Source organism: Oryctolagus cuniculus, chromosome 7 (assembly GCF_051225735.1).
Source record: "Oryctolagus cuniculus isolate XC-2025 breed Fujian yellow rabbit chromosome 7, ASM5122573v1, whole genome shotgun sequence".
Classification (NCBI taxonomy): Eukaryota; Metazoa; Chordata; class Mammalia; order Lagomorpha; family Leporidae; genus Oryctolagus; species Oryctolagus cuniculus.
The window spans coordinates 39,488,676-39,516,300 of NC_142873.1; the positions used below are offsets into that span (position 1 = coordinate 39,488,676).

Sequence of the window (27,625 nt, forward strand, 5' to 3'; positions counted from 1 at the left end):
GAATCCCGCGCGGGGCTGGTAAACGGAAGCAGCGCGGAGGCGGGGCTCATGCCGGAAGTGATCGTTCCCTGGTGGTTCCCGCAGGCTCCCTAAGAGGTAGGAGATGCGCCGGCCACTCGCGGCGGGAAGTGGAATCGAAGGTTAGACGTACGAATGCAGTTGGGAGGCGGGCGGAGCGGCTGTCTTGCAGTCAGATCATGGACTCGACCAAGCACTGGGGAGAGTGGCTCCAGAACGTGCGGGTGTCCCCTGCCGGCGTGTTTGGTGTGGCTTTCCTTGCCCGGGTCGCCCTGGTTTTCTATGGGGTCGTCCAAGACCGGACCCTGCTCGTGAGGTATACAGACATCGACTATCAGGTCTTCACGGACGCGGCGCGCTTCGTCACGGAAGGGCGCTCCCCGTATCTGAGGGCGACCTACCGTTACACTCCGCTGCTGGCTTGGTTCCTCACCCCCAACATCTACCTCGGCGAACTCTTTGGGAAGTTTCTCTTCATCAGCTGCGACCTGCTCACCGCTCTCCTCCTATACCGCCTGCTGCTTCTGAAGGGGCTGGGGCCCCGCCAGGCTTGCGGCTACTGTGCCTTTTGGCTTCTCAACCCCCTGCCTATGACGGTGTCCAGCCGAGGCAACGCGGACTCTATCGTCGCCTCCCTGGTGCTGATGGCCCTGTACGCACTCGAGAAAGGACTGGTCGCGTGTGCCGCCGTTTCCTACGGGCTCGCGGTGCATATGAAGATCTATCCGGTGACCTACATCCTGCCCATTGCTCTCCACTTGCTTCCTGAGCGTGACCCTGACAAAGCCCTCCGCCCAGCCCGGTGTTCCTTCCCGGCTCGGTTGTGGGAGTTCCTGGAGAGGCTGTGTAATCGCGCTGTGCTGCTCTTCGTGGCGGTGTCCGGACTCACGTTTTTTACTCTGAGCTTTGTTTTTTACTGTAAATACGGCTGGGAATTTCTGGAGCACACCTACCTTTATCACCTGACCCGGCGGGATATCCGGCACAACTTTTCTCCGTACTTCTACATGCTGTATTTGACTGCCGAGAGCAGGTGGAGCCTCCCGCTGGGATTTGCAGCATTCCTGCCACAGTGCATCTTGCTTTCAGCGGTGTCTTTCGCCTACTACAGGGACCTTGCCTTTTGTTGTTTTCTCCATACGTTCATTTTTGTGACTTTTAACAAAGTCTGCACCTCCCAGTACTTTCTGTGGTACCTCTGCCTTCTGCCCCTTGTGATGCCACTAGTGCAAATGCCTTGGAAAAGATCTGTGGTCCTCCTAATGTTATGGTTTCTAGGGCAGGCCTTATGGCTGGCTCCTGCTTACCTTCTTGAGTTTCAAGGAAAGAACACCTTTTTGTTTATTTGGTTAGCCGGTTTGTTCTTCCTTCTTATCAATTGTTCCATCCTGATTCAGATTATTTCCCATTACAAAGAAGGATCCCTGACAGCCAGAATCAAATATGACTAACGTATGTTCTAGATCTTCTACCACTTTTTGTCTATTACATTTTGATCTGTATGGATCAAAAGAGAGCTTCGGAAATTTTTTGCTGAACATTTTTAGCACTCCAGTGAAAACTGCCTTGTTCCAACACAAATTAAAACCAACATTTGCCTTATGTGTATAACAGGGACTCAATAATTGAGGTCCATGCTCTGGGAAATCTTAGGGCTTAGTTGTTACCTGATGAGAAGTGAAAGTTAACTTGTTTGAAAATGGAAAGGCTGATGAAACTATCAGATGCTTACTAAAACATTCTTGTAGAAAAATAGGGGGAATGTAGATAGAAACATAAGATTTAAGCCAGTGTCTATTATTTGTTCCAGTTATGCTACCATATTAAGTTTTTTAAATCTTTCACCACCCCCTTTTCCTTTCTAAACGTTTCCTGACAGCTGTGAAAATTCACAAAGTATTCTTAAAGTTACAACTTTTTAAATTAAAAAGTATTAAATAATACTACCATGCTTAGTTGGGAAAGCTTTAAAATTCTGTATTAAAAAGTGGGGACTTAGAAATAATCCAAAGAGTTTATATCGAAATCACATATCACATATATATATATATATTTTAACATGTATTTTATTTATTTGAAAAACGGAGTTACAGAGAGAGGTAGAGACAGAGAGAAGTCTTCTGTCTGCTGATTCACTCCCCAAGTGGCTGCAATGGCCAGGGCTGAGCCAATCTGAAGCCAGGAGCTTCTTCCAGGTCTCCCACGTGGGTGCAGAGGCCCAAGGACTTGGGCTATCTTCTGTTTTCCCAGGTGCATTAGCGGGAAGCTGGCTCAGAAGCAGAGCAGCCAGGACTAGAACCAGCACCAGCGCTGGGATGCCAGCGCTGCAGGCTGGGGCTTTAACCTGCTGCGCCATAGCCAGCCCCTCATATTTGTTTTATAACGTAGTTTTTTGATGCTTGGTTTCAGGGGTATTAGACTTTAGTTTTATACAAAAAAGATTAAATTTATTTTTCATAAATGTTTATTTTCATATACATGAAAGGTAGGGCAACAGAGAGAGAAAGAGAGCTCTATCTATCGACTGCTTCACTCCCCAAATTCCCTTAACAGACAGGATTAGGCCAGGCTGAAGCCAGGAATACAGAACTCAACCTGGGTCACTTTGGTGGGTGGCCATGGCCCAAGCACTTAAGTCGTCATCTGCTGCCACCCAGGATGTATTAGCAGGAAGCTGGACCAGAAGCACCATGGCTGGGATTCAAACCAGCACTCTGATATGAGATGCAAGTGTTGTAATCTGTGGTTTAACCTGCTGCACCACAGTGGCACCCCAAGGATTGAATTTAAATCCATCCATCTTTAGACTTGTTAGATCTTTTAAAATATCATCTTGCTTTCCATGTTTGAGCCACTCAAACCTTCTGTAACCTGCTCCCACATTCTTCAACTTACTTAATTAAGCCTTTAGGTATTTTGTGCTATCTTTATGTTTCCAGTCCAATCTAGACATTTTACTTTAAGACAAAATAATTTTTAAAAGCAATGTCTTTTCTTTATGCAGAGTTTTTTTTTTTTTCTTTTTCTTTTTTTTTTTTTTTTTACCCTTTTTTAAGATGAACACACTGTGTTAGGAAAATGGCGCAGTCTTATCTATGGCATGATCTATACCCTGACACCACCATAGGCTCTAGCCCCCGCTGCCATTGCTGGAAGCCAGGTGGCGGTGTCAAGCTCCACCCCCATCCTAATGGGATTCACTGCTCCTACTTCCCTGTCCGCCCCCTGGCAAAGTTTTAAAAGGACCTGTTCCTGAACAGGCTCTCTCCTCTCTCGCTCACTCGCTGTCTTCCTTTCTCTCTCTCTCTTCCTCTCCTTCTCCTGATCTCTGTCTCTGTCTGTCTCTCTTACACTCTTCTGCTTCTTTTCCTTCTTCGCCCCTTCCCTCCAGACTGTCGGGTTTCCCCCAATAAACTCTTTCCCTTACTCTGGTGTTTGGTGTGTTTTGTGGTGGCCTTACACACTGTCCTCTAAAATTTCTGCAACTTGCCCACAGATTCTTTTTATTTATTTACATCTGAAATAATCATTTTAAAAGCTCCAAATTAATACAAAAATTCTTAAATAACAAATTGTAACCTTAGTTACTTTCAAGCAGTCTTGAATTAAACACATAAATTATTAGAACATTTTGGTGTGCCTCTTACCTCTTTATAACTTTCTAATTGACAAGATTTTTCATTTAGAATTTAATCAACTACTGTCTATGTTGTAAAAATGAGTATGAGTAGAATTTAGGTGATATGAAGTTTTACCACCTAAATTGCTAGTAATTTCTTGGCTTAAACGAATTGCACTTAGGAAAACTACACAATGAAATGGAGACCTTTGAAGGAGATTCCTGGGAAGCATAAGCAGCATCCTAAGGAGCCATTGGTTTTCTGGATCAGGAAAGTGGGACGAGGATCTGGGGGGTTGTGGAAATGAGACTTTGATGACAAGATTTATATCCCTTATCACTATAGTATTTATGGGACAGATGCTTTCTGAATTGTTTAAACAGTCATTCTAATTTTCTTTTAAACAGCCCATCTAGGTTAGGGCAAAAAAGCAGTAGCAATATGTGAGTATGATTTTGTGATTGTAGATTTTATTTATTCGTTTATTTGATTGGCAGAGATATAGACAGATAAAGAGAGGCTCCCATCTGCTGGTTCACTCCCCAAATGCCTATTACAGCTAAGGCTGGGGAAAGCTGAAGCAGGGAACTGGGAACCCAGTCCAGGTCTCCCACCTGGGTATTGGAGAAACCTAATTACTTCAGCCATAATCCCTGCCTCTCAGGGTTTGTGTTAGTAGGCTGCTGAAGACAGGAGTGGAACTAGATGTTGAACCCAGGGACTCCAGTATAGCAGTGGGCATCTTAACTACTTGGCCAAATGCCCATCCCTGATTAGTTTTTCAAGATGGGTAATTTAACAAATTGGCTTTTTTTTTGCAGCTGGAAAACAAAAACGAATAGAAAGCTCTAGAGAAGTAATATATTTCATGTCAATTCGGGGCTAAAAGAGCCTTTGAGAATAAAGTGTTTATAAGCTGGTCATAATTAAGAATTATATGTCTGGCAGCATTTGTGTGCTGGATGCCTTTTGGGATCTGCCATTAGAAAGAAGGAAAGAATGAGTGGTTTTGCGGCTGTTTGAGTGAAATTAGCAGTCAGATATTGAGGACAATGACCTTTCTTAGAACATCTAGTCTCATACTCTATATTGGCTTTTATCTTGAGGGTTCTTGGTATGTGAGAGTTCACTAGTGGCCTTCTAGCCATGGCATTCTTACTTTTATTTTTCATTCTTTTTATAATAATTTTAAAAAATTTGATAGTGCTAGTGGAGGAGGTAATCAGTGAGAAAAAGGAACAGAATTTCCTCATTCCAATGTAATTTTTTGGTATTTCAATTTTTTATAATTATACTTACTAATTTCTTTATTTTTACTTTAACTTTTTTTGGGGTCTTATTAATTTCTGAGTAATAATGTGATAATATGGGTATTTGTGCAATAACTACATTATTCTTTCACTGTTAAACCTTTAAGGTGACTTCCAGTTTTTAATATTCTCAATGAGATTTTCCATGATTTTAGTCATTCTCCTAGGACATTCTTAGAAGTCAGCAAATTTCTGCTTGGGTCTTTGGGTGGAATGTTAACTCCATATTCTGCCCTGCCAGAAGTTTTTTTTTTTTTTAACCAAGGATATGTAGATGTTTTTACAGAGGGTGTTTTGCAGTTTATGTGCTGCAAACTTATTTAGTTAACCCAAGAAATGATTTAATTTTGTCTTTTGGGGATTTAAAATTTTTCATTTATTTTTGCTTTCCGGTTGTGTAAATCTTTTTTTGGCTTCTTTTCACTTGTAGTCCTTATTCTTTACACCTTAAAATTAAATAGTACTTTGGCTTACTTCCTACATAATTCTCTTTTTTAATATATATATTTTAAAGAATGGGATGGGAGAGGGAGAGGGTGATGGGATGGTTGCGGGTGGGAGGGAGGTTATGGAGGGGGAAATCCACTATAATCCAAAAGTTGTATTTTGAAATTTATACTTATTAAATAAAAAATTTTTTAAAAGATTTATTTATTTATTTGTAAGGCAGAGTTACAGAAAGGTAGAGGCAGAGAGAGAGAGAGAAAGAGAGATTTTCCATCTACTGGTTCACTGACCATATGGCTGAAATGGCCAGAGCTGAGCTGATCGATTTGAAGCCAGGATCCAGGAGCTTCTTCTGGGTCTTCCACGTGGGTGCAGGGGGCTCAAGGACTTGTGCCATCCTCCACTGATTTCCCAGGCCCATTAGCAGGGAGCTGGATAGGAAGTGGAGCAGCTGAGACTCAAACTGGTGCCCATATGGGATGCCAGTGCTGCAGTCTGGGGCTTTAACCTGCTGCACTACAGCGCCGGCCTCCACAATTCTTTTTGTTCTTATACCACTCTACAAAAGCAATATATTCAATTAGTGATAAGTATTAATTATTAAATTAAGAGGAATGAGTCTCAAAATAGCCTGTATGCTAAACAGAGGGGACTACAGACTTTTTTTTCTTTTGTAATTACATTTTTAACCATTTCAAAATATCCTTATAGATCCCTATTTCTGTTTTTTTAATTTTTAAATTAATTTTTTTTGACAGGCAGAATTAGTGAGAGAGAAAGGTCCTCCTTTTTCCATTGGTTCACCCCCCAAATGGCCGCTATGGCTGTTGTGTTGCAGCGCCGATCGCGCTGCGCCGATCCGAAGCCAGGAGCCAGGTGTTTCCGCCTGGTCTCCCATGCAGGTGCAGGGCCCAAGCACTTGGGCCATCCTCCACTGCCTTCCGGGCCAGAGCAGAGAGCTGGACTGGAAGAGGAGCAACTGGGACAGAATCTGGTGCCCCAACTGGGACTAGAACCCGAGGTGCCAGTGCTGCAGGCGGAGGATTAGCCAAGTGAGCTGCGGCGTTGGCCCCTATTTCTGTTTTGTGATTAGAACTGGAAAGGCTAATATTTTTCCTCCAAAACCCTACCCCAGCAAAAGAATTGTCTTAAAACTTCAGGTTTTAGTACTGACTTTTCACCAGCTGGATTCTATAAGTGATATTAACATTGTTTCAGAAGTTGCTCTGTAGTTGGCTGACCTATGGCTGAATATGTTATTTATCCAACATCAATTGTTTTCTGCTTAACCACCTCTGCCATTAACCATCTGTACCATGAGTGGAAAAGGAAGAAGATGGAGCATTTTACTTGGGATGGTCCCTAAATGCAACCTCCCCTCCTCTAGTGCTTTAATATGCATTATTTTAAACATGACCCATATAACGTTATATAACATTTTACCACATTAGCTTAATTACTTATTTTAAATATAATTCTGAACCATGAAAGTTGTAAACATTTCTAAACTTCACTAAATACATCATCAGCATTCATCTGCTAAAATTAGTCTTTTCTTACAAACCATAATGCTGTTACCTAATAAATTTTAGCATTCTGTTTTCAAATTTCTCCAGCTGTTTTGTATTTAATCTTAAAAGACAAACATTGTTGGATCTCAAAGATTCCTTGAAAGAAATATCGTGATAGATAATCCAGGATTAAGAGGTTTGAATCTTTTCCTAGTCTTTAAAACAGTGTGAACACTAAGGGAATTTACTTTCGTTGAAGTTGAACAAGTGATTGTTCCTGTATACTATTCTTTGATCTCTCTCCTAAGAAAATAATTGTTTTGTTTGATAAATCTTCCAGATAAAATGTTTGGAATCTTAATATCCAGTCTTCTCACCTCCCAAACAACAACAGATTAACTGGTTTTATATCATAATAATAGTAAGATATTAATGATTAACTGATTGGGGGTACCTGTTCTGCCATATATGGCTTAATTTAATTTTTATGGCAACACTTCAAAGGTGGCATTTGTACTCTAAGTTTTTAATCCATGAACAAAGAGACACAGTAAGTGGGTTGCTAATAGTGACAGAGCAGGAATTTGAAGTGAGTTTTTCTTTTAAGTATTTTTTATTTGAAAGGCAGAAACACAGAAAGGGAAAGATACATACAGGCAGAGATCTTTTCATCCACTGGTTTACTCACTAAATGCTGGCAAGAGCTGGGGCTGGGCCAGGCTGAAGCCAGGGGCCCAGAACGCAACCTAGGTTTCCTGGGTGGGTGGCTGGAACCCAAGTTCTTGAGCCATCACTTGCTGACTTTCAGGGTGTGATTAGCAGCAAGTTGGAATCAGGAACCACTGGAGCTGGGACTCAAAACACAGGCACTCCCAGATGTCCCAAGCTGCATTTTAACCACTGCCCAAATGCCCACCCTTGAAGTGAGTTTTTCTGATTAAAATGCTTTTTCTACTATATTATGCTTTAGATTTTTCCAGAGTCCTCACACCTAGCAAATAGACTGCTGCAAAGTAAATGGAACGCAACACTAACTGACACAGGGTTTGCCAGTCAACCTGTTATTCCTAGTCTTTCACATATTTGCTTGTGTGGGCAGCTCTTTCTCAGCTGTACCACGTTTCTGTCATTATCAACCTTTTAATGATTCCAGACCTTTCATAATCCCCTCTCACATCCAAACCTTCTCTCACCAAATTATGGGAGTTCTTTGTTATTGCTAACTTCGTCATGCCCCTTCCTTCCGTAGGCTAAGAAATCAGTTTCCTGGGTCACATCTTAACCAGCTAATTGTGGTAAATAAATCAAGCTATGGCCATTATTTCCAAAATTCATCATTAAATCTCTCTTGCTCTGCAGCATATGAGAGGGTCTTCGAAATGTTTATGGAAAACATATGTTATAAAAAAACACATAAATTTCTTTTTTTTAATAATTTTTTTTGACAGGCAGAGTGGACAGTGAGAGAGAGAGACAGAGAGAAAGGTCTTCCTTTGCCGTTGGTTCACCCACTAATGGCCGCTGCGGTCAGCACATTGTGGCTGGCATACCGCGCTGATCTGAAGCCAGGAGCCAGGTGCTTCTCCTGGTCTCCCATGGGGTGCAGGGCCCAAGGACTTGGGCCATCCTTCACTGCACTCCCGGGCCACAGTAGAGCTGGACTGGAAGAGGGCCAACCGGGACAGAATCCGGTGCCCCGACTGGGACTAGAACCCGGTGTGCCGGCGCCGCAGGCGGAGGATTAGCCTATTGAGCTGCGGCGCCGGCCCACATAAATTTCAAAAATGTTCTGCACCAAAATAAATGTGTCTTAATTCTATTTTTCTATGAACTTTTTTCTTTTTAGAAAAATTCTATTTGCTTTTTGACAGAGAGGGTCAGAGAGAGCAAGAAAGGCAGAGATCTCCCTTCCTCTGTTCACTACTAAAGTGCCCAGAACAGCAAGAACAGGTCCAGGTTGAAACTAGGAGCCAGAATGCAATCCAAGTCTCCCACATGAGTGGCAGAGACCCAATTCCTTGAGCCATCACTGCTGCCTCCTCGAGTCTGCATTAACAAGACACAGGAGTCAGCCACTGGGGCTGGGAATCAAACTCAGATACTCTGATGTGAGATGTGGGTGTCTTAAAGCTACACTAAATGCCTGCCCCCTCTGCAACATTTTGAAATATTCATGCACATTGTGCAGGATGTGTTCATTCAGTTAAAAATTTCCCTAGACTGTAGTGTGGTGTAAAACAGAATGGACTTGGACAGTGTAGGCTCAAATCTCAGTGTGTGATCTTGAGTGAGATTCTCATAGCTAGATAGTGTTAATTTTCTTTCTGTGAAAAGGGAATGATAATACCCAGCTAATCCTCCCAGAATTGTTTGTAAGGATTAAATGAGATAATATACCCATCATGCTCCTACTCACACAGAATAAGCCACAGTGTGTTTAAAGACCTTTAAAGAGGGTGCTCCTGGGGCCAGCACTACGGTGTAGCTGGTAAAGTCACCGCCTGCAGTGCTGGCATCCCATATGGGCACCAGGTAGAGTCCTGGCTGCTCCACTTCCAATCCAGCTTCCTGCTATGGCCTGGGAAAGCAGTGGAAGATGGCTCAAGTACCTGGGCACCTGCACCCATGTGGAAGACCTGGAGGAGGCTCCTGGCTTCAGCTTGGCCCAGTCCCAGACGTTGGGGCCGTTTGGGGGCTGAACCAGCAGATGGAAAACTATCTATCTCTCTGTCTCTGCCTCTCTGGAACTCAGTCTTTCAAATAAACAAATCTTAAATAAATAAATAAATAAATAAAGAGGGTGCTCATTTGGAACGTTAGATCTGCACCTTCCCCCCCCCCCAATCTAATAGATATAGACAAGAAAACTGGATTTATGCAAAATAATTGTTTAAACTACCTGATACCATAAACTTTATTCTTTTTAATCTGGTTCTTTGACAGGATGGTAAATACTTGCCTGTGAAATTGTATGGATAGATTCTTTAGAGGCTGGTGCAGGACTGACAGTTTCATACTTGTGTATTCTTGTTGTGCCTTCACGGAGTCTAAGCAGTTGGAGATTCGGTTTATGCTGCTGAGTTACACAGCACTTCTTTTCTCCACTGTATTGGGAGGTCATTCAAAGGTTGGTATTCTGTAGATGAAAGCACATGTCTTTTGCCTGGGTCAGAAGTGTCACAATAGCACAAGCATTTATTCAGCACTGATTTAGGAGAACCATTTATTTAGTGAAAACAAGCATTCATGTTCATTATGCTGAACAAAAACTAGGCTAAATGGGAACATTTCTGGCTGCCCAGGCACGCTGCTAATTGCTATGTTTGCTACATAAAATGAAATGACTCTTATAGTGACTGTTTAAAAGTAATTTGGAGCATGAATATTTGAAGCCCAGTTCATTTCACAAAGGACATTTTAAATCTTTACTTTTCATTCTTTTAGTAGTTATTTATAGATCCAGGCCCTGTGCCAATTTCTGTAATAGATGTGTCAAAGTCTGTACATTTGAAGGGTTAACAGTAAGAGCAGAAGCATACTCTACTGGTCACATGTTATAGGAGGCCCTGTTTGTTTCATTTTACAATGATGTATAAAATGGGGGTAGGGGTAGCAGTGGATAGAGGACACTGCTACTCCTATTTTACAGATAGGAAGACTGAGCTCAGAAACATGTGACCCCCCAAGTCAAACAGCAAGACCAGGGCTGTTCCCTACATCTTCTAATTCTTCTTAATTTTATAAGTATTATACACTACTATAGGGTGATGGATGATTATTGTGAAAATATTCACCTATTTAGCAAATGTCACTCATTTGGCAAACTATTTAGCAAAAGGCCCTGGGTATCTTGTATGTGCCAGGCATTGTTGAAGCATCATAGATGTGGCTGTGACTGAAGCAGAGACCCTCACTTTCTAGGATGTCCCAGGGGAGGCAAAGATAGGCTTTGCAGTAATTACCAGAAAGAAAAATAAGGCCAGCTAAGGAAGCAGAGGGTGATGGCAGTGAGGAGAGGGGAGTGGAGGCTATTTTAGATAAAATGGTTTTATCTAAAATAAATGATGAGGTGGCGCTTGAGCAGAGACCTGGGCAGTGAAGACAGCATTCATGCAGCCTTCTGGGGGAAGAGCTGAATGGGAAGCCGTGGGAGGATCCTGAAATAGAATGAAGCTTGGCTTTTTTAAAAACAGTAAGAAGACAAGTGTAACTGATTAGTGTAAGCAAGGAGCAACCAGAATCTAATTCATGTTACCCATCAGAATAACATGACCACCCGCTGAAAAATGTAACTGATGTTAGTATTTTTATTGTCCTGTAAATAGTAACTTTGGGCCCAACCTATTTTCCCTCTAACTTCTTAATTTTTAAGGGAGGTGAAATATGTATGTTTGCAATTTACATTTGAGTGGTGCTATAAAATACTTTCAAATTATTTTGTGTGACGTGGAGTTTTGAAAAATCCCATTTTCACAGGTGCGAACCCTGAGGCTCAGCATAGGTGTACTTTGCCTAAGGTTAGAGTTCGTAAATGAGGCAGAGCTAGATCCTAGGTCTACAGCCAAATTTACTACTATTTTCTCTGTACTTCCCTTATCTTTTATCTAAGCTGAATAGAAGATGACACACTAACCTCTAGAAGGCAGGAAAGACAAGAAAAAGTTGTCCAATAGATCATTCATTCATCTGGCAAATACTTACTAGGAGCCTACTTTGCGCTAGGCTGGGGGTATCAAGATGGTTAAGACAAAAGTCCTGGGGCTGCATTATGGGGTAGTGGGTAAAGCTGCAGCCTGTGATGATGGCATCCCACATGGGGGCGCTGGTTAGTGTTCCAGCTGCTTCAATTCTGATCCAGCTCCCTGCTAATGGCCTGGGAAAAGCTGCAGGCAGAAGATGGCTGAAGTGTTTGGGATCCAGCCACCAACATGAGAGACCTGAATGAAGCTCCTGGCTTCTGGCTCCTGGCTTCTGCTTGGCCTAGCATGGCCAAGGTGTGGCCATCTGGGGAGTGAACAAGTGGATGGAAGATCTCTTTCTCTCTGTTTTTCCCTCTCACTCTCTCTGTAACTCTGACTTTCAAATACATACTTTTTTTTTTAAGGCAATAGTCCTGACTTCAAAGAACTCACAATGTGTGATTTAGGAGATTGATGGAAAGGAAATTATAACTCCTAAAGTAACGTATAAAGTCCCTCACTAATCCATCAACTGAACGAAGTTAGCACAGAACCTGGTACACACTGGGTAATGAGATTTTTGTTATCTTACCTGTTTTCCTTTAATACTGGGCATATTAGGTAGGTGTTTGGGGGCTTTCTCAGAATCTTCTCTGGTTAAAGTCACTCAGTGATAGAGAAAGTGGGGCAGGGAGTGGAGCAAGATGGTGTCTGAGTAAGACCCTCCTGATTGTCTTCCCACAGAAACATCCATTCAAACATCTACTCCTGCACCAAGCTACCTTTGCAAGGGCTGGCGAAGCCAGAAGAGAGACCATAGTACCTGGTTTTAATATAATAAAAAAAGATGAATTGAAGGAGGCAGGAAGTTGTTGCCTGTATCACTTCTCCCCCAGCTCCAAGCAGCGCAGTGTGGAATGAGACACCAGCCTCTTGGGAGAGGGAGGAGGGAAGGAAATTAAGTCTAAAACATAGGGCCAGACCCACTACCAGGCCTGCCACAGTGAAACCCAGTGCAAAGCAAAACCTTGCACTGTTTCAAGCTAGTACCTGCAGACTGAGCCAATGGGACAGCCTTATGCAACCAAAAGACTGCCCCTAGGACCTTCCCCCCAACTTTGTAAGGCATGGCATGGGGGAAGACTCTACCCACCAGGGAGCAGGGCAGGAGGGCAACCACAGGACTAGACATTGCACAACCAGAAGATACAGCCTCATAAAGAAGGTACATATGTACACAAAATCTGTCGTTCTGTCTCAAGATCAACTCTGAGCCAAGAAGGATTCTGTTCAGTGGGAAAAGGAGGCCCCGAGAAGTGCCTTCACACTTCAGATACCTGAGGCATTTTCTGGACAACCATCCCTGAGTAGCTCAGCCCATAGAGGCCCAGAGAAGCAGACAAAGCAGCTTTGCCTATCCACTCACTTGCCTAAGGAGGGAGTCAAGCAGCTTTTCCTGAGGGACTTGGCATGTCAGGGACCCCAGGAAACAACTGGGAGGCCCTATTTATCCTCCTGTGCCAAGAAGCAGTTGGGCTGCTTGTTCTCAGAAGGTTGGCCCACTGAGCCCCTAAGAAGTAGATACTCATCTTCACCCACATATCCTTTGCCCTGGGAAGCAGTTAAGCAACCCACTGAGCAGGTTGGCCCCCTGAAGACCCTGTGAAATTCCCTGTGCAGCCTCTGGATTTTGACAGGTGTCCATCTGGGCACATTATTGTGGCTTGGCCCCTATGCATCCTTCAGACACTGAGAATTACCCAGTTTTGCACTGCATTTGTCTGTGTCCACAGGGATGGTGCTACATTCACACAATCCACAGAAATTGATGGAAGCCCCAGTCTTGTAGTCAGGGGCACTGCACTCAGGATTGTCAGTGAACCTGTACTACCTAAGGGAGCTGCATCCTAACTGGTGATGCAGTCCCATAACCCCTGCAGCCTAGACATCACCATAATTGATCACAACTGAAGAAGCTACATGGTCCCTACACCAATGCACTCACCTGTAACCATATCCAATGCAGCACATCTAACTAACACCACAGGACACATTGCCAGCAGAAATTTTTTTACTATGAAGAACACTCTATAAAATTGTTAGAAGCAACTGATCCCTGAGTTGGTGCACAAACACCACCATATGGACCCATGAAGAGGCAAGGTAAAATATCTTGAAAGGAAATAATAGCTTTCTAGCTACAGACCACAAAAAAAAAATGGAAATTGAGTAGTTACCAAAGAATTCAAAACAATGATTTTAAGAAAACAATGAGGTGCAAGAGAATACAGTCACTTCAATAACATTAAGGAAGACAATTAATGATTTGAGTGAGAAATTCAGAAAGAGATAAAGATTATAGAAAATAACCAATCTGAAATCTTAGGGATAAATAACTCAACAAATAAAATTGCAGTTGAGAGCCTGAGCAGCAGAGTTGAACAGGCAGAAGAAAGAATTTCTGAGTTTGAAGACAGGTCTTTTAAAATAACTCATTCAGAAAAAAAAAGAAAGAATAGGTATTGAAGAAAGTTTATGAGACTTATGGAATACCATTAAGCAAGCAAACATTGGCATTATGGTGCACCAAAAGTAGAACAGAAGGGAAAAGACATAGAAAAGCCTATTCGTTTAATTGATCATATAGATAGGATTAAATGATAAAGGGATTAAATAAATAAGATCAAGTGTCTGATAACTACAAAAGATAACATTTAAAAGGAGAGAATGTTCCAACATGGGAAGAAGTCCACAGAGTAGACTCATAGAATGACAAATGCTCTAAATATCACTCTGACCTCAGGATCAGCCCTTAAGGCATTCTTGTCTAGCTGAAAAGCCCATAAGAGCATTTCAGGAATGGAGAGCCAAGACACTGAGGCAAAAACAAAAAAAGTCCTACACAAAGGAATTCTGTGAGTGAGACCCCAGGGGAAAGGAAGGGCCATCAAAGAAGGATACACTTTTCTCTGAAGGGAGGAGAGAACTTCCACTTTGCTTATGGCCCTGTCTAAATACTGATGGAGATTGTGGACTGAAAAGGCTTCAATAGCTTTGGCAGCTCATGTCAAGAGCCTCAGGTGATCACTGACATCAGACATAAAAGTGTTAATTGTTAAATTAACAGGAGTCACTGTGCATTTACTTCCCATGCAAGATGTCTGTCTTTAATGAGTTGTATTATGAGAATTAACTGTAAAACCTGTTCTCAAATAGTTTTCTATATTTGTGTGGGGGGGGGTGAAAATTTTTGAAATTTTTACTTAGTATACAGTTGGCATTCTGTGTATAAAGTTAACTAAAAATGAATCTTAAGAATAAGATGGGAGAGGGAGGAGGAGATGGGAGGAGATGGGGGTGTGGATGGGAGGGCAGGTATGGGGGAAAGAACCACTATATTCCTAAAGTTGTACTTATGAAATTTGTACTCATTAAATGAAAGGTTTCTTGAAAAAAAAAAGAAAAATAAAGAAGAAAAGAAAAGCCTATTCAATGAAATATTTGCTGAGAACTTCCCAAATCATGGGAAAGATGGGAAATTCTGAGTCCAGGAAACATAAATGACCCCTAATACATTCAATGAAAAAAGGTCTTCTTCATGATGTCTTAGATTCATACTGGTAAAACAAAATAAGACAGATAATTCTTAAAACAGCAAGAGAAAAGTGTCAAGTCACTTACAAGGGAATCCCATTAGATTAGTGGTAGACTTTTCAGCTGAAACTGATATAAGGCAGGTAGCTAGATTTGGGCTATGAGCTGGAAGCCACAACTCCTCTATCCCATGTAATCCTGTCCACCCACCTGTTAATCAAATGACCCCTTCCCCAGGATATACTGCCCCTCACTGGGGCCTGTGGGTGGTACCATGTAATCACTCCCCTTTCCAAGCTAATAAGAAGCTCAGCAACCGGGAAGGGTGTGCTCTCTCTTCACTTGAACTCAGAGCAAGCAGGGTGCTTAAATCTCTCTCATCCTTTCCCTTCTTGGTCCACTCTTCCTGAACAATGCCCACATATGTGTGAGTTTTCCTCACCTTTTAAACAAACCTTATCACTTTGTGTGTTGTATTTGTGCTTGTACTTAGAGTGCTTCTCTAAGTAAGAGGCTAGAGCCTGGAATGGGAATTTAGACCCAAGCTAGCCCACAACAGATCCTCACATCTCCAGGAGAGAAGGGGGTGAAATATTCAAAGTTCCATAAGAAAAAAAAATTGTCAGCAAAGGATAATATACACAGCAAAGCTACTCTTCAGAAGTGATAGAGAAATACTTTCCATGACAAGCCAGAACTGAAAGGAATTCATCACCACCAGGCTGAGCCTACAAGAAATGCTTAAGGGAGTCCTACATTAGAAATGAAATTATAATTACCATCATGAAAACATGTGAAAGTACAAATATTAGCATTACAGCAGATACACAAAAGAGAGAGTAGAAAAAAATCCAAGGAGTGGCATTTTATTTTACTTTTTTTCTAGTTTTGATTTGCAATGCATTTATAGATTTTTTTCACTTATTTTAATTAAGACTGCGATTCTGTACAATTTTTTCACTTCCTTACAATTCTGTACATTCTTTCTCTTCCTTGCACAGGGTTATGTGGCTCTCTTTTAAGATGAGTTGGTAAATATTTTATTCTTTTCTATTTGCTGATAGAACATATTTTGTTGTTATTTCTTCCTTAAATGTTTAGTAGAATTCATCAGTGAAACTATTTGGACCTTTATGTATCTCGTGGGGAAAATTTAAAAAATGAGTTTGATTTCTTAAATACACATGAGGCTAATTCAAAGTTTTTTCTTTCCACGTCAGTTTCCTGAATTTGTGATTTTGAAGAAATATGTGTTTTTCATATGAGTTGCCAAAATGTTTTTGACATAAAATTGTTTAGCATCCTTAAACAACTTAAAAACAGAGTTACCTTATGATAGGCAGTTCTACTATGGGAAATGAAATCAGTATTTCAAAGAAATATCTACAAATCCATGTTTATTTCAGCACTAATCACAATAGGCAAGATATGAAATTAACCTAAAAGATGACTGCAGAAAGATGATGTGGTGTGTGTGTATAATAGAATACTATTCAGCCATAAAAACGTTGAAGTCCTATCATTCTCAAAACAGCATGGAAGGGACAGAAATACAAATATAACATGATCTTACTCAAATGTAGACTTTAAAAAAGTTGGTCTTATAGAAGTGGAGAGTAGAACAGTGGTTAGAGGGGGATGTGGGGAAAGGATGGTGGCAGGGAGGAGAACCAACTAATACAGAATTACTGGCAGATAGCAGGGATGAGTTCTGCTGTTCTATTGCACAGTAGGGTGGATATAGTTAACAGTAAGGTATTATATTTTCAAATAGCAAGGAAAGAGTTTTTTTTTAATGTTTTCACCATAAAGAAATCATAAATATTTGGAGTGATGGATATGATAATTACTCTAATGTGATAATTTAATAATGTATACATGCATCAAAAAATTACATTGCACTTCATAAATACCTATGTGTATTATGTCCATCATAAAATTAATTAATTAAAAAAAGAAAATAACTCAGTGATTAATCTTACCTTGCTTAGTTCACGGGACTTTTATGATTGGCTCTTGCCTACATCCCCAGTTTCATCTCCCACCTCACCCCACTTCTCCAGGCAGCCAAACTATACCACACTTTCATGCTTTTGCATCTTTGACTAAAAGATCCCACCCCCCCCCAGCAACTATTCAGTTCAAGGATGACCTCTGTGAAACGTTCTTTCCTGTGATAGCTCTGTTTGACAGGGCAGGTCATGTTGTACTATCATTTCCCATAGTATGACTGCGCCACATAGACTGTGAGCTCCTTAGGGATAGAGATTGTTTCTTTCTTGATATTTTCCTCGGGGTTTTCCTGGATCCAAGCAAAGACAGACAGGAGTACCCAAACATCACTGAGTGACAGCGTGTGCCACACATTTAGCCAGCTTTGTTGAATTGAGTTGTAAACAAATTTGTCAAGTGGGATCTGGGGACAGTGAGCTCCTTTGTACAGTGTCAATGGTGGCAGCTGTGAAAAAGAAAAGAAAGCAGTTTCCTGGAGCCTGTCATTTCTAAATGCCATCAGTATCTACCTAATTTTCTAAGCTAGAATCTTATACTCACTTCTTATTCCTTCTTCTCCTTCACTTGCTACCCGCTCCCATCTAATCAGTCACTAAACCCTGTCAGTTCTACCTTTAATGTCCCTGGAGCCTGCTGGCACCTTGCCATTGCCAATTCTATAGTGTGGGCCCTCATTATCTCTCATCTGGAATCAATAGCACTTGACTGGTCTTCTGGCTTCCCATCTCTTTTGACCTTCATTCTCTCTCATTTATCCTCCCAGCTGCTGTCCCTGTGTGCTTTCCAAGGCAGGTCTCATTGTGTCACCATCCTGATGAAAGCATTCTAGGGCACCCCATGACCTGCAAGAAGAAACCCAAATTCCTTCGCATTCTCCATCTTGTGCCAGTTTCCCTTGCTCAGCCGCACTCCAGCCCAGTGGATAACACAGGGGTTCCTGAAATCACCACATGAGCAAGCCTTTGCCCAGAAAGTCTCTCTGCCTGGTGTGCTTCTTCTCTTCCGGCCTTCAGATGAACTGCCATTCCTTTCTCAAGACCCTGCTCATCGGCTTCTTCCTCTGTCAAGGTACATGCAAGGTGAGCTTATGGAGACAGAAGGTTGACTCTTAAGGAAAGAGAATAAAATAGGGTCAGAGTTATAAGATTTGGTAAACAATCTCTAACACTGCCCTTGTTATAGTATAATTTAGTTATTTGTCTATTTATCTCTTTCTCTTGGGTTGGTTAGCTCCTGGAGGACAAGGCTTGTGTTTTGTGCTTACATCCTTATCATATAGCATATGTGATCAACCAGTTTTAAATAAATGAAATGAGAATGAGGAGGAACAAATGTTTATTGAGCACCCATTTTGATCCTATATGTTTTACACACATCATCTCATTTGATTTTATCCTCCAAACAATTTTTTGAGGTATTATTTGCTAAAAAGAAATGGGCTTAGGGAGAGTAAATGCCTTTTTCCCCCTTCAGGGTAGGGACCTGTATGGGATGGAGCTAGAGTTAAAATCTAGGGCTGTCTACTCCAAAGCTTTCCTCTTTTGAGTGATTCTCAGAGGCAATTTTGTCACCCTCTGTGGGCCCATTTGGCAAAATCTGGAAATGCTTTTGGTTGTCTCACCTGTGGGGTGTTGCTGGCATCCAGTGAGTACAGGTTAGATATATGCTTCCAGATATCCTACAGTGCACAGAAAAGCTCAAAACAAAGAATGATTGCACCCAATATGCCAACAGTACTGAGGTTGAATGTTTTAATCTCTTCAGGCTGCTGTAATACAGTACCATAGACTTCATAGTATATAGAAATTTATTTCTCACAGTTTTGGAGGCTGGGAGGTTCAATATCAAGGTGTCAGCAGATTCAGGGTACCTGCTGAAGGCTCACTTCCTGTCACAGGCAGCCATCTTCTCATTGTGTCTTCACCTTTTGAAGGTAAGGGAGGTCTCCGGACTCTCTTTTATTTATTTATTTTTTTAAGATTTATTTTTATTTATTTGAAAGGCAGAGTTACAGAGACAAAGTGATAGGGAGAGGGAGAGAGAGAGAGAGAGAGAGAGAGAGGTCTTCCATCTGCTGGTTCACTTCCCAAATGGCTACAATGGCTGGGAGTTGGCCAGGCAGAAGCCAGGAGCCAGGGATTCTTCCGGGTCTCCCACTTGGGTGCAGAGGCCCAAGGACTTGGGCTATCTTCCACTGCTTTCCCAGGCACCTGGATTGGAAGTGGAACAGCTGGGACTTGAACCAATGCCCATATGGGATGCTGACATTGCAGGTGGTAGTTTAACTGTTGTTCCACAACATTGGCCCCAGGAGTGTCTTTCATAAAGGCACTAATGCTCTTCATGAGGGCTCCACCTTCATGACTCCCCAAAGGCCTCACCTTCTACCTCAGAGTTAGAGTCCAACATAGGAATTTGGCGAGAACACATTCAATCTATTGCCTTGTGAAACCCTGTTTCATATCATGTAGACTCTAATGAAAAGCAAGCAAGCAAACAAAATAAATGCTTGCATGACCCCAGGGGGAGTCAGACTGGGCTGAAAAGAAGCTTAGGGGCTTGAAGCCACTCATGAGTCTTCAGCATTGGTTGGGGAAAAAAAATCTGTCCCAGTTCCTGACTTAACCTCCAGTTTTGCTCCTTTCTCTGCTGCATCAACTCAGTCTTGTCTTCTTTCCATCTTTCTTTTCCTCAGTCATCTCTAATTTAGCTTGAAGGAGGAAGCCCAGAAAGCTTCAACATTTTCAACCCTCTTCTCTAATTAGAAGGCAGAGTCAGTATGTAAGACGCTACAGGTTTTAAATTGACAACATCTCTAGAATCTGGGATCTAGGCCAAAAATGTCACCCTCTGAAACTGACAACAAGAAATGGGCGAGATTGATCATTGTGAAAATCTCTCAGGAAGTAACCCACCTAAGGAATTCTGGCTAAGTGTGCTGCTGATAGACTTAGCTGTTTTCCCAGTCAGGGTCCAAGAATGCCTTCCCGCGAAGGAAAGCATTTAAAATGCAATTTGTGCGAGACAAACTGTAATCTAGCAAATTATAAACTGTTGTCCTGGGGAAGTGTTCTAATGGGGGAAGCTTTTAATGACTCCTAAGTGTAACTGCCTGTGATTATCAAGGATGCTTTGTGTTTCTGTTTCAGCATAATAAACCCTAGGAGGAAGGAACTGGTTTGTTTTATTGGTGTCTCTGGTAAGAGGAGCACAGATGAGTGTCTTAGCTATAGAAGGGTGGGGATTACTGGTGGTGGCAGGGGGGGCAGCGAATACTCACAGAGGCACTGTCTTTGGTAAAGCGATTCTTAATCAGGAGCCCAGGAACCTGGCAGCCTGCATGTGTGCGTGTCCTGCATGTGTGCGTGTATGTGCATGTGTGTGTGTGTGTGTGAATTTTTTTTCTCTGGGGAAAAATGGCTGTAGCATTTATCAAAGGGGTCCTTGATGTACAAAAAAATGAAGGCCCTGGCTCTGGTGGTTGGACACTGTTACTGGGGAATGAAATAGAACAAGAGCACTGAGGACAGGCAGGGGAAGTGAGGAGAGATGGGGTTTCTTTGCAGAGCCCAGAGATAGTGGCTAAGCACACACACGGCTCCTTTATGCATGTGGATTTTCTCACGAAAATTGGGGGCACGGCTTGCAGTGGAAAGATGAGCTGTGAGCAGATGTCAAGGCAGAACAGAAATCTATCCTGAGGGAGGCTGGAACAAAGCAGAAAGTGTGGTAAGAGGACTTACGGAGAATGCAGGCAGACGTGTGTGTGTGTGTGTGTGTGTATGTGTGTGGTGTCTATGTGTTGTGTGTAGGGGGTTTGAGTGTGTGGTGTGTGACAATGTGTGTGTGGTGTGTGATGTGTTGTATGTGGTGTGTGTGGTTGATTGTGTGATTGTGTATGTGTGGTGTCTATGTGTTGTGTGTAGGGGGTTTGAGTGTGTGGTGTGTGACAATGTGTATGTGGTGTGTGATGTGTTATATGTGGTGTGTGTGGGGTCGATTGTGTGATTGTGTGGTGTGTGTATGTGGTATTTACATGGTGTGTGCTGTGTGGTTGTGTGGTGTGTGTGTGTGTGTGTGTGTGTGCATGTGTGCATATTGCATTGTTCCACATACATCAACATCAGTCCTGAGTTTAGATTCCACGGATGGCCCAGGTTAGCTGATAGTCACCACTAAGGAATTGATTCTGGGAGGCTGACGTCTAGGGCAGCAACCAGGCAATCCAGATGGGATCCTTTTTAGGTGCTTTTCTGTTGCACATTACAGAAATTAACTCTAGTTAAAGGACTTATTTCAGGAAAACTGGGGAGCACATACATTCCAAAGGAGGAGCTGAACGGAGAATCCTGGGGAAGCAAGAAATTGGCAGTGTGGGGACTTCCGCGGTGGCTGACCAGCGCCAGTGACCTCCGATGTCTGCATTTCCATGTTTAGACTCTCAGTTTCCAAGACAGAAGGCAACTGTTGGCCCCAGAGAAGAGGAAATCATGAGCCAACCCCTGAGGTGCTGGTGACATAAGTCATTGTCATCACAGTCAGTCCTCCGTAGCCGCGGGATCTGCATCACACATTCAACCACCGGCAGATCAGAAGTATTCTAGGAAGAGCTGCCTCTGCCCCGAACACGTGCAGGCTTGCTTCCCGTCATCATTTCCTGAACAAGATGTTGTAACAATAGCATCTGGATTGCGTTAGGTATGGTGAGGGATTTAGTGATGATTTCAAGTATGTGGGAGGATGTGCCTGGGCTTTGTGTGGCCAGTGCCCTGGCCGTATGGAGGGACAACACATCAGTGTAGAGTAGGAGTCCCCGTCTTGAAAACAGTGGAAGGCCAGTACCCAAGACTTTGGATTGCCTGAGAGCACTGCATGCTCTCAACTCAAATTCTTAATTTCTTACTATTTTAAAAACAACCAAACAGGGGCAGGCTTTTGACACAGGTTTTTAAAATGCTGCTTGAGATGCCTGCATCCCATATTGGAGTGCCTGGGTCTGAGCCTTCGCTCTGCTCTTGTTGCCAGCTTCCTGCTAATGCACACCCGGGAGGGCAGCAGATGATGGCTCAAGTGTTTGGGTCCCTGCCACCCTCCTTGGAGACCTGGATTTAGTTCTGGGCTCCTGGCTTCACCTGTTGCAGCAACTGGTGGGTGAACCAGTAGATGCAGAATCTCTGTCTGGGTCACTCTCTCTCTCTCTCTCTCTCTGCCTTTCAAATAAATAAAAACTAATAAGTAGAAAAAGAAAAAAGAAACCCTGATAAGCAAGGTTGAAGTGGAGAGGAGAGGAGGACCTTTGAGACAAAGGGAACAAAAAGCGTGGTGGCCCTCAGGTGGTAGGAACTGGGCATTCTGGAAACAGAGGGCTGGGGTTCCTCTCCCTTGAGGTTAGAGAGTGATCTGCAAGAGCAGGTGGTAGTGGAACAGCATCACACTGGCTTGCTCACCCCACATGACCCCAGGACCACTGTGGGAAGTGCCGGGGTTTTGGGTTTGGTTGCTTTGTTTTTCTACTTGCAATACAAATCCACTGTGGAGATTTAAGCAGATAGAAATTACATTTTCAAAACACACTGCAGCCGCTCAGTGGAGCACGGATCAGGAGGTTATTGCAATGACCCTCCAGATGGAGATGACAGGATGGTGGCTTGAATCAGATTGCTGGGAAGTGGGTGGATTCAGCACGCGTTTTTGTAGTTTGCAGACAACTGGATTTGGTGTGAGGGAGGAGAAAAGGGGAATCCGAAGGGACTCCTAGATGTAAGATAATGTCCTTCATGGAACTGCAAAGACGGAGGGAAGGAAGAGAGTTGGGGAGGAAGACAGCTTGGAAGCAGTCTGTCAAGTTTGAGATGGTAGAGGTCTTGGTGTGGAAGTGCAATGGGTGCAAATCTGGGAGCCATCAGATTACAGATGTCGCTGCTTAAAACCAAAAGCCTGGGTCAGTTTGCTTGGGAAGGCACCTAAGACTGAGCTCTGGGCACCCCAACATGAGGAAATCCAGCTGGCCCTCCATGACCAGGAAGACTGGGTACTGTGCAGTTAGGTCAAAGAAATGCCATCTTACTTTTTTAAATTGTGGGCTCTAATTTCATAGTTCTTAGCATACAGAAATCTGTAATTTCCATATCTGATATTTATTTTGGACATCTGCATCTTGTTCATGAATATCCTCTCAGGTTCAACTAGTAAATATCACACCTTTTGCAGTTCCAGACTTTTCCTTGCTTAAATCCTTGGCAAAAACATTTTTGGCTTCTCTTTCTGTGTATTTGAAGGGCTGGCAGGAATTCACTGCTAACTGGGTCTGGAAGGAAGGCCAAGTCTGCCAATAAGTCTCTCTTTGGGCCTGTAAATATTTATGTAAGGTTTGTTAACTGTATTAAGTGGCTATGGATAGACCAGGTGCTTATAGGCAACCCTAATCAACCACATGCAGTGAATCTACTTTGTGGATTATTTGAAATAAAATTTTAATTTTGGATAATGTTAAATTAAAACCTGTCCAAGCTCTGTTTTGGCATTTTGCATATTTCAAGGATGGCTTTTTAAATTAGCATTTAGCATATGAATTTTTAAATTTATTTTTTAAAGATTTATTTTTATTTATTTGAAAGGCAGAGTTATGAGAGAGAGAGAGAGAGAGAGAGAGAGAGAGAGAGAGAGAGAGATCTTCTATCTGCTGGTTCACTCCCCAGATATTCACAATGGCCGGGGCTGGGCCAGGCCTAAGCCAGGAGCCAGGAGCTTCCTCTGGGTCTCCCACATGGGTGAAGGGGCCCAAGCTTTTGGACTGCCCTCTGCTGCTTTCCCAGGGACATTAGCAGGGAGCTAGGCCGGAAGTGGAGCAGCCGTTACTCAAATCAGCGTCCATATGGGAAGCTGGTGTCACAGGCTGAGGCTTAAGCAGCTACGCCACAAGGCGGGCCCAGTACAGCTCCTTCTAATATAGCTAAGTAGCTGTAATGATCTGTTAGTCCCCCTGAGAATTCTAACTTTATTTTTTGAGTAAAAACAAATTTTTCTCTTTTGTTAACCCAAACAATATGCTTATTATAGAAAAACAGAAACAAATTTTTTAAAAAGGAACTTTGGAACACAACAATCCTAACTCCACAGTCCAGAGATCACCACTGTTAATACTTTATAGAGAATATCCTTCCAGATCATTCTATACAGACTGTGTCATTTGGAACCATACTGTTCATTTAATTTAAAATAAACTTTAAAAACCTTGGCAATACTTTATGAATACAGTTCAATAATAACTATTCTCCAGCACTTTCTTCCAAGAATTTCACAATATGAATGCACTAAGTTTTTTATTTGTCTTTCAGTGTTTTCATTGTTTCTGTTTTTTGTTTTATTTTTGTGTTCTGCAAATATATGAATAAATAGAATAGGAGCTCTGTTTGGATTTTAAATAAGTAAATAAATTTGAAAACCTTTTAAAAATATTTAAGGAGATGGAAATGCTAACTAAGCTGATTTGGTTATCACGCCTTGAATACATATGTCACATTATCACACAGTAACCCATAAACAAGCACAATAAAAACAATAACAAAAATATTTTTTAAAAATCCTTGTCAAGTCAGTAGTGAAAATGCCACCTTGCCAATGGCTTAATTTGATTTCTGTGATTGCTAGTGAGGTTGTCTATTGTCCTATTGTCAGTGACCATTTCATTTCTTATTTTATGACATGCTTTCCCACATCCTATCTTCAATTTTCTCTGGAGGTTCTTGTCATGGATCTTAAGATCAGTCTCTTTATATATAGGACACTGATCCTGTGTGTCTGAAATATTGTTCCTACTCTACACTGGCCTTCTATTTTTTGACCCGAAGAGGTGAAAAATCATATGTAATCAAGCTTAGTTTTTCTTTTTATGATTTATATATTTATTTTGATTTATATGTTTTTATGATTTAAATGCTTTTAGAAAGCATTCTCCACCTCAAGATGATAAAAAATCACCTGTGTATTTTTCTATTGTTTAGGTTTTCTTTTACATTTAAATCTTTACGGATTTTATTTAGTGTGATACAAAGAGGATGGATTTAATTTTACTTATTACAAATGGCTTGCTCTTCAAAAGTCAATCTCTTTTACTCTTTTAAATTTCCCCAATTGTATTTGCAGATCAGTCACATAGGAAAGTGTGGATCACGAGTTGCACACTGGAGGCCCATAGCCATATCTGGCCTATGAGTATGTTGTGCTATTCAAATAATTTTTGAATTGGTATTTGCATATAAAAATCAGGAAGTTTTATACACAAATCTGGTTTTACAAATTCTCTTGATATTTCAGGCTATCTGGCAGCTCTGGGTTCACAGTCCTGCTTGCTGACAACACACCACAGCTGGAAGCAACTTAAGCAGAAGTGGCTTCTGATAACGAGGGGCCGTCCCCACGGTATGCTTCCCTTTGGTGTTTGCCCAGTCCCTGGGGGCACTGAATTTGCACTACCACTGTTAAGTTCTGCGCATTTATTTTGCAGTTGGACACATTATGAGAACTCTCTAATTAGTATTAAGTATTTAGTAGTTAATTTTTTTGGGTTTTCAAGTAATTATGTCATCATGTAAAAAGTTGTAATATTGTCTTGTCCAATATGTCTTCTTTCTAATTCCTTTTTCTTGCCTTATTACACTTGGAAAACACCTGCTAATCATTTTGAGTAACGATCATGATGGCAGGCATCTTCACAGTGGCAGACACTGGGGCTGGCATTATGGCGGTGTGTGTAAAGCTGGCATCCCACATGGTGCTGGCTCATGTTCTGGCCGCTCCACTTCCAATCTTGCTCCCTGCTAATGGCCTGGGAAAGCAGTGGAAGATGGCCCAGGTGTTTGGGCCCCTGCCACCCACATGGGAGACTTGGAGGACACTCCTGGCTCCTGGGTTTGGCTTTGCCCAGCGCTGGCCATTGCAGGCATCTGGAATGGAAGATCTCTCTTTCTGTCTGTGCCTCTCTTTCTGTAACTATGACTTTTAAGATGAATAAATAAATAATTAAAAAATGGCAGGAATCTTTACACTATACTTGACTTTAATGGGAATGCACTGTCATGTTTAACTTTTAATTATTAAATATACATTATTTATTGCCAAAGAAATGTATCTTTATAGGTCACTGATATTTTGACTTTTTATTAATACCAGTAATATGTACTGAATTTGATTAAAATCAAATGACTTTTTTTTTTAAAGATTTTTGTTTATTTGACAGGTAGAGTTACAGACAATGAGAGAGAGAGAGAAAGGTCTTCCTTCCGTTGGTTCACTCCGCAAATGGCCACCACAGCTGGAGCTACGCCGATCCAAAGCCAGGAGCCAGGTGCTTCCTCCTGGTCTCCCACACGGGTGCAGGAGCCTGAGAACTTGGGCCATCCTCTACTGTCTTCCTGGGCCACAGCAGAGAGCTGGACTGGAAGAGGAGCAACAGGGACTGGAACCCAGTGCCCATATGGGATGCTGGCCCCGCAGGCGGAGGATTAACCTAGTGAGCCACCACGTCGGCCCCATCAAATGACTTTTCAATATCTATTGATATTATGATTTTTGTCTAAATGTTAAGCATTTTTTTCTAATGTTGAACCATGTATATATTTTTATATAAATCCTAACAATACCAAATGATATTCTTCTTAATCTAATTTGCCTTTCAAATAACAGCTACAAAACTTGCATCCATTTTCATAAATGATTTAAGTTTCCTCTCTCCTTTAGTTTTTGTCCCTTTTTTTCTTAAGATGTACTTAAACTAAAATTCTTATTGCTGCTCAATGTGTTAACTGTTATATTCTTTAGTTCTTTAAAAAGTTTGTTGTAATTTATATATTTTGATGGTTAATTTCATGCATCTGGTGCTGGCACTGTGTTGGAGCAGGTTAAGCCACCACTTGTGATGCTGGCATACCCTATTGGAGGGCCAGTTTGAGTCCTGGCTGCTCTGCTTCCAGTCCAGCTTCCTGCTAATGCACCTGGGAGGTAGTAGAATATGGCCCAGACACTTGGGTCCCTGACACTCATGTCAGACATCAGCAAGGAATTCCTGTCTCCTGGTTTAGGCCTGGCTCAACCCTGGATATTGTGGGCATTTGGGGAGTGAACCAGCAGTTGGAAGATCTCTCTGTTACCCTATCTTTAAAATAAATAAATTACTAATTGTGTCTGTGTGTACGTGTGTGTGTGTGTGTGTGTGTGTATGAATCAACCTGAATGGGCTAAATTGGCTTAGCCCAGGTGTCTGGCAACACATTATTTCCAAGCAAGTCTGTGAGGGTGTTTCTAGAGGCAATTAGAACTTCATCAGTGGACTGAGTAAAGTTCTCCTGGCAATGTGGGAAGTCACTATCCAATCTACTGAGGGTCCTAATAGGACAAAAAGGTGGAGAAAGGGTGGCCTTGCATCTCCTCTATGT

The 27,625-nt window shown here is 42.0% G+C and overlaps 1 protein-coding gene and 1 long non-coding RNA gene across 5 annotated transcripts; both read left to right on the plus strand.

The window, feature by feature from the left end:
• On the plus strand, nt 1–27,373 carry LOC127493732 (uncharacterized). Of its 4 annotated transcripts, XR_016210495.1 has the most exons (5): nt 12–96; nt 21,630–21,890; nt 25,338–25,406; nt 25,509–25,613; nt 26,431–27,373. It is a non-coding gene; the product is annotated as an uncharacterized LOC127493732 (long non-coding RNA). The 4 variants fall into 4 exon arrangements; XR_016210494.1 differs by lacking the exon at nt 21,630–21,890 and having other exon boundaries at nt 1–96; XR_016210496.1 differs by lacking the exons at nt 21,630–21,890; nt 25,338–25,406 and having other exon boundaries at nt 10–96.
• On the plus strand, nt 90–3,444 carry PIGM (phosphatidylinositol glycan anchor biosynthesis class M). The gene has a single exon (XM_008264242.5). The coding sequence runs from the start codon at nt 198–200 to the stop codon at nt 1,467–1,469; it is 1,272 nt and encodes a 423-aa protein (XP_008262464.3). The 5' UTR covers nt 90–197; the 3' UTR covers nt 1,470–3,444.
• Nucleotides 27,374–27,625: the final 252 nt, after the last annotated feature.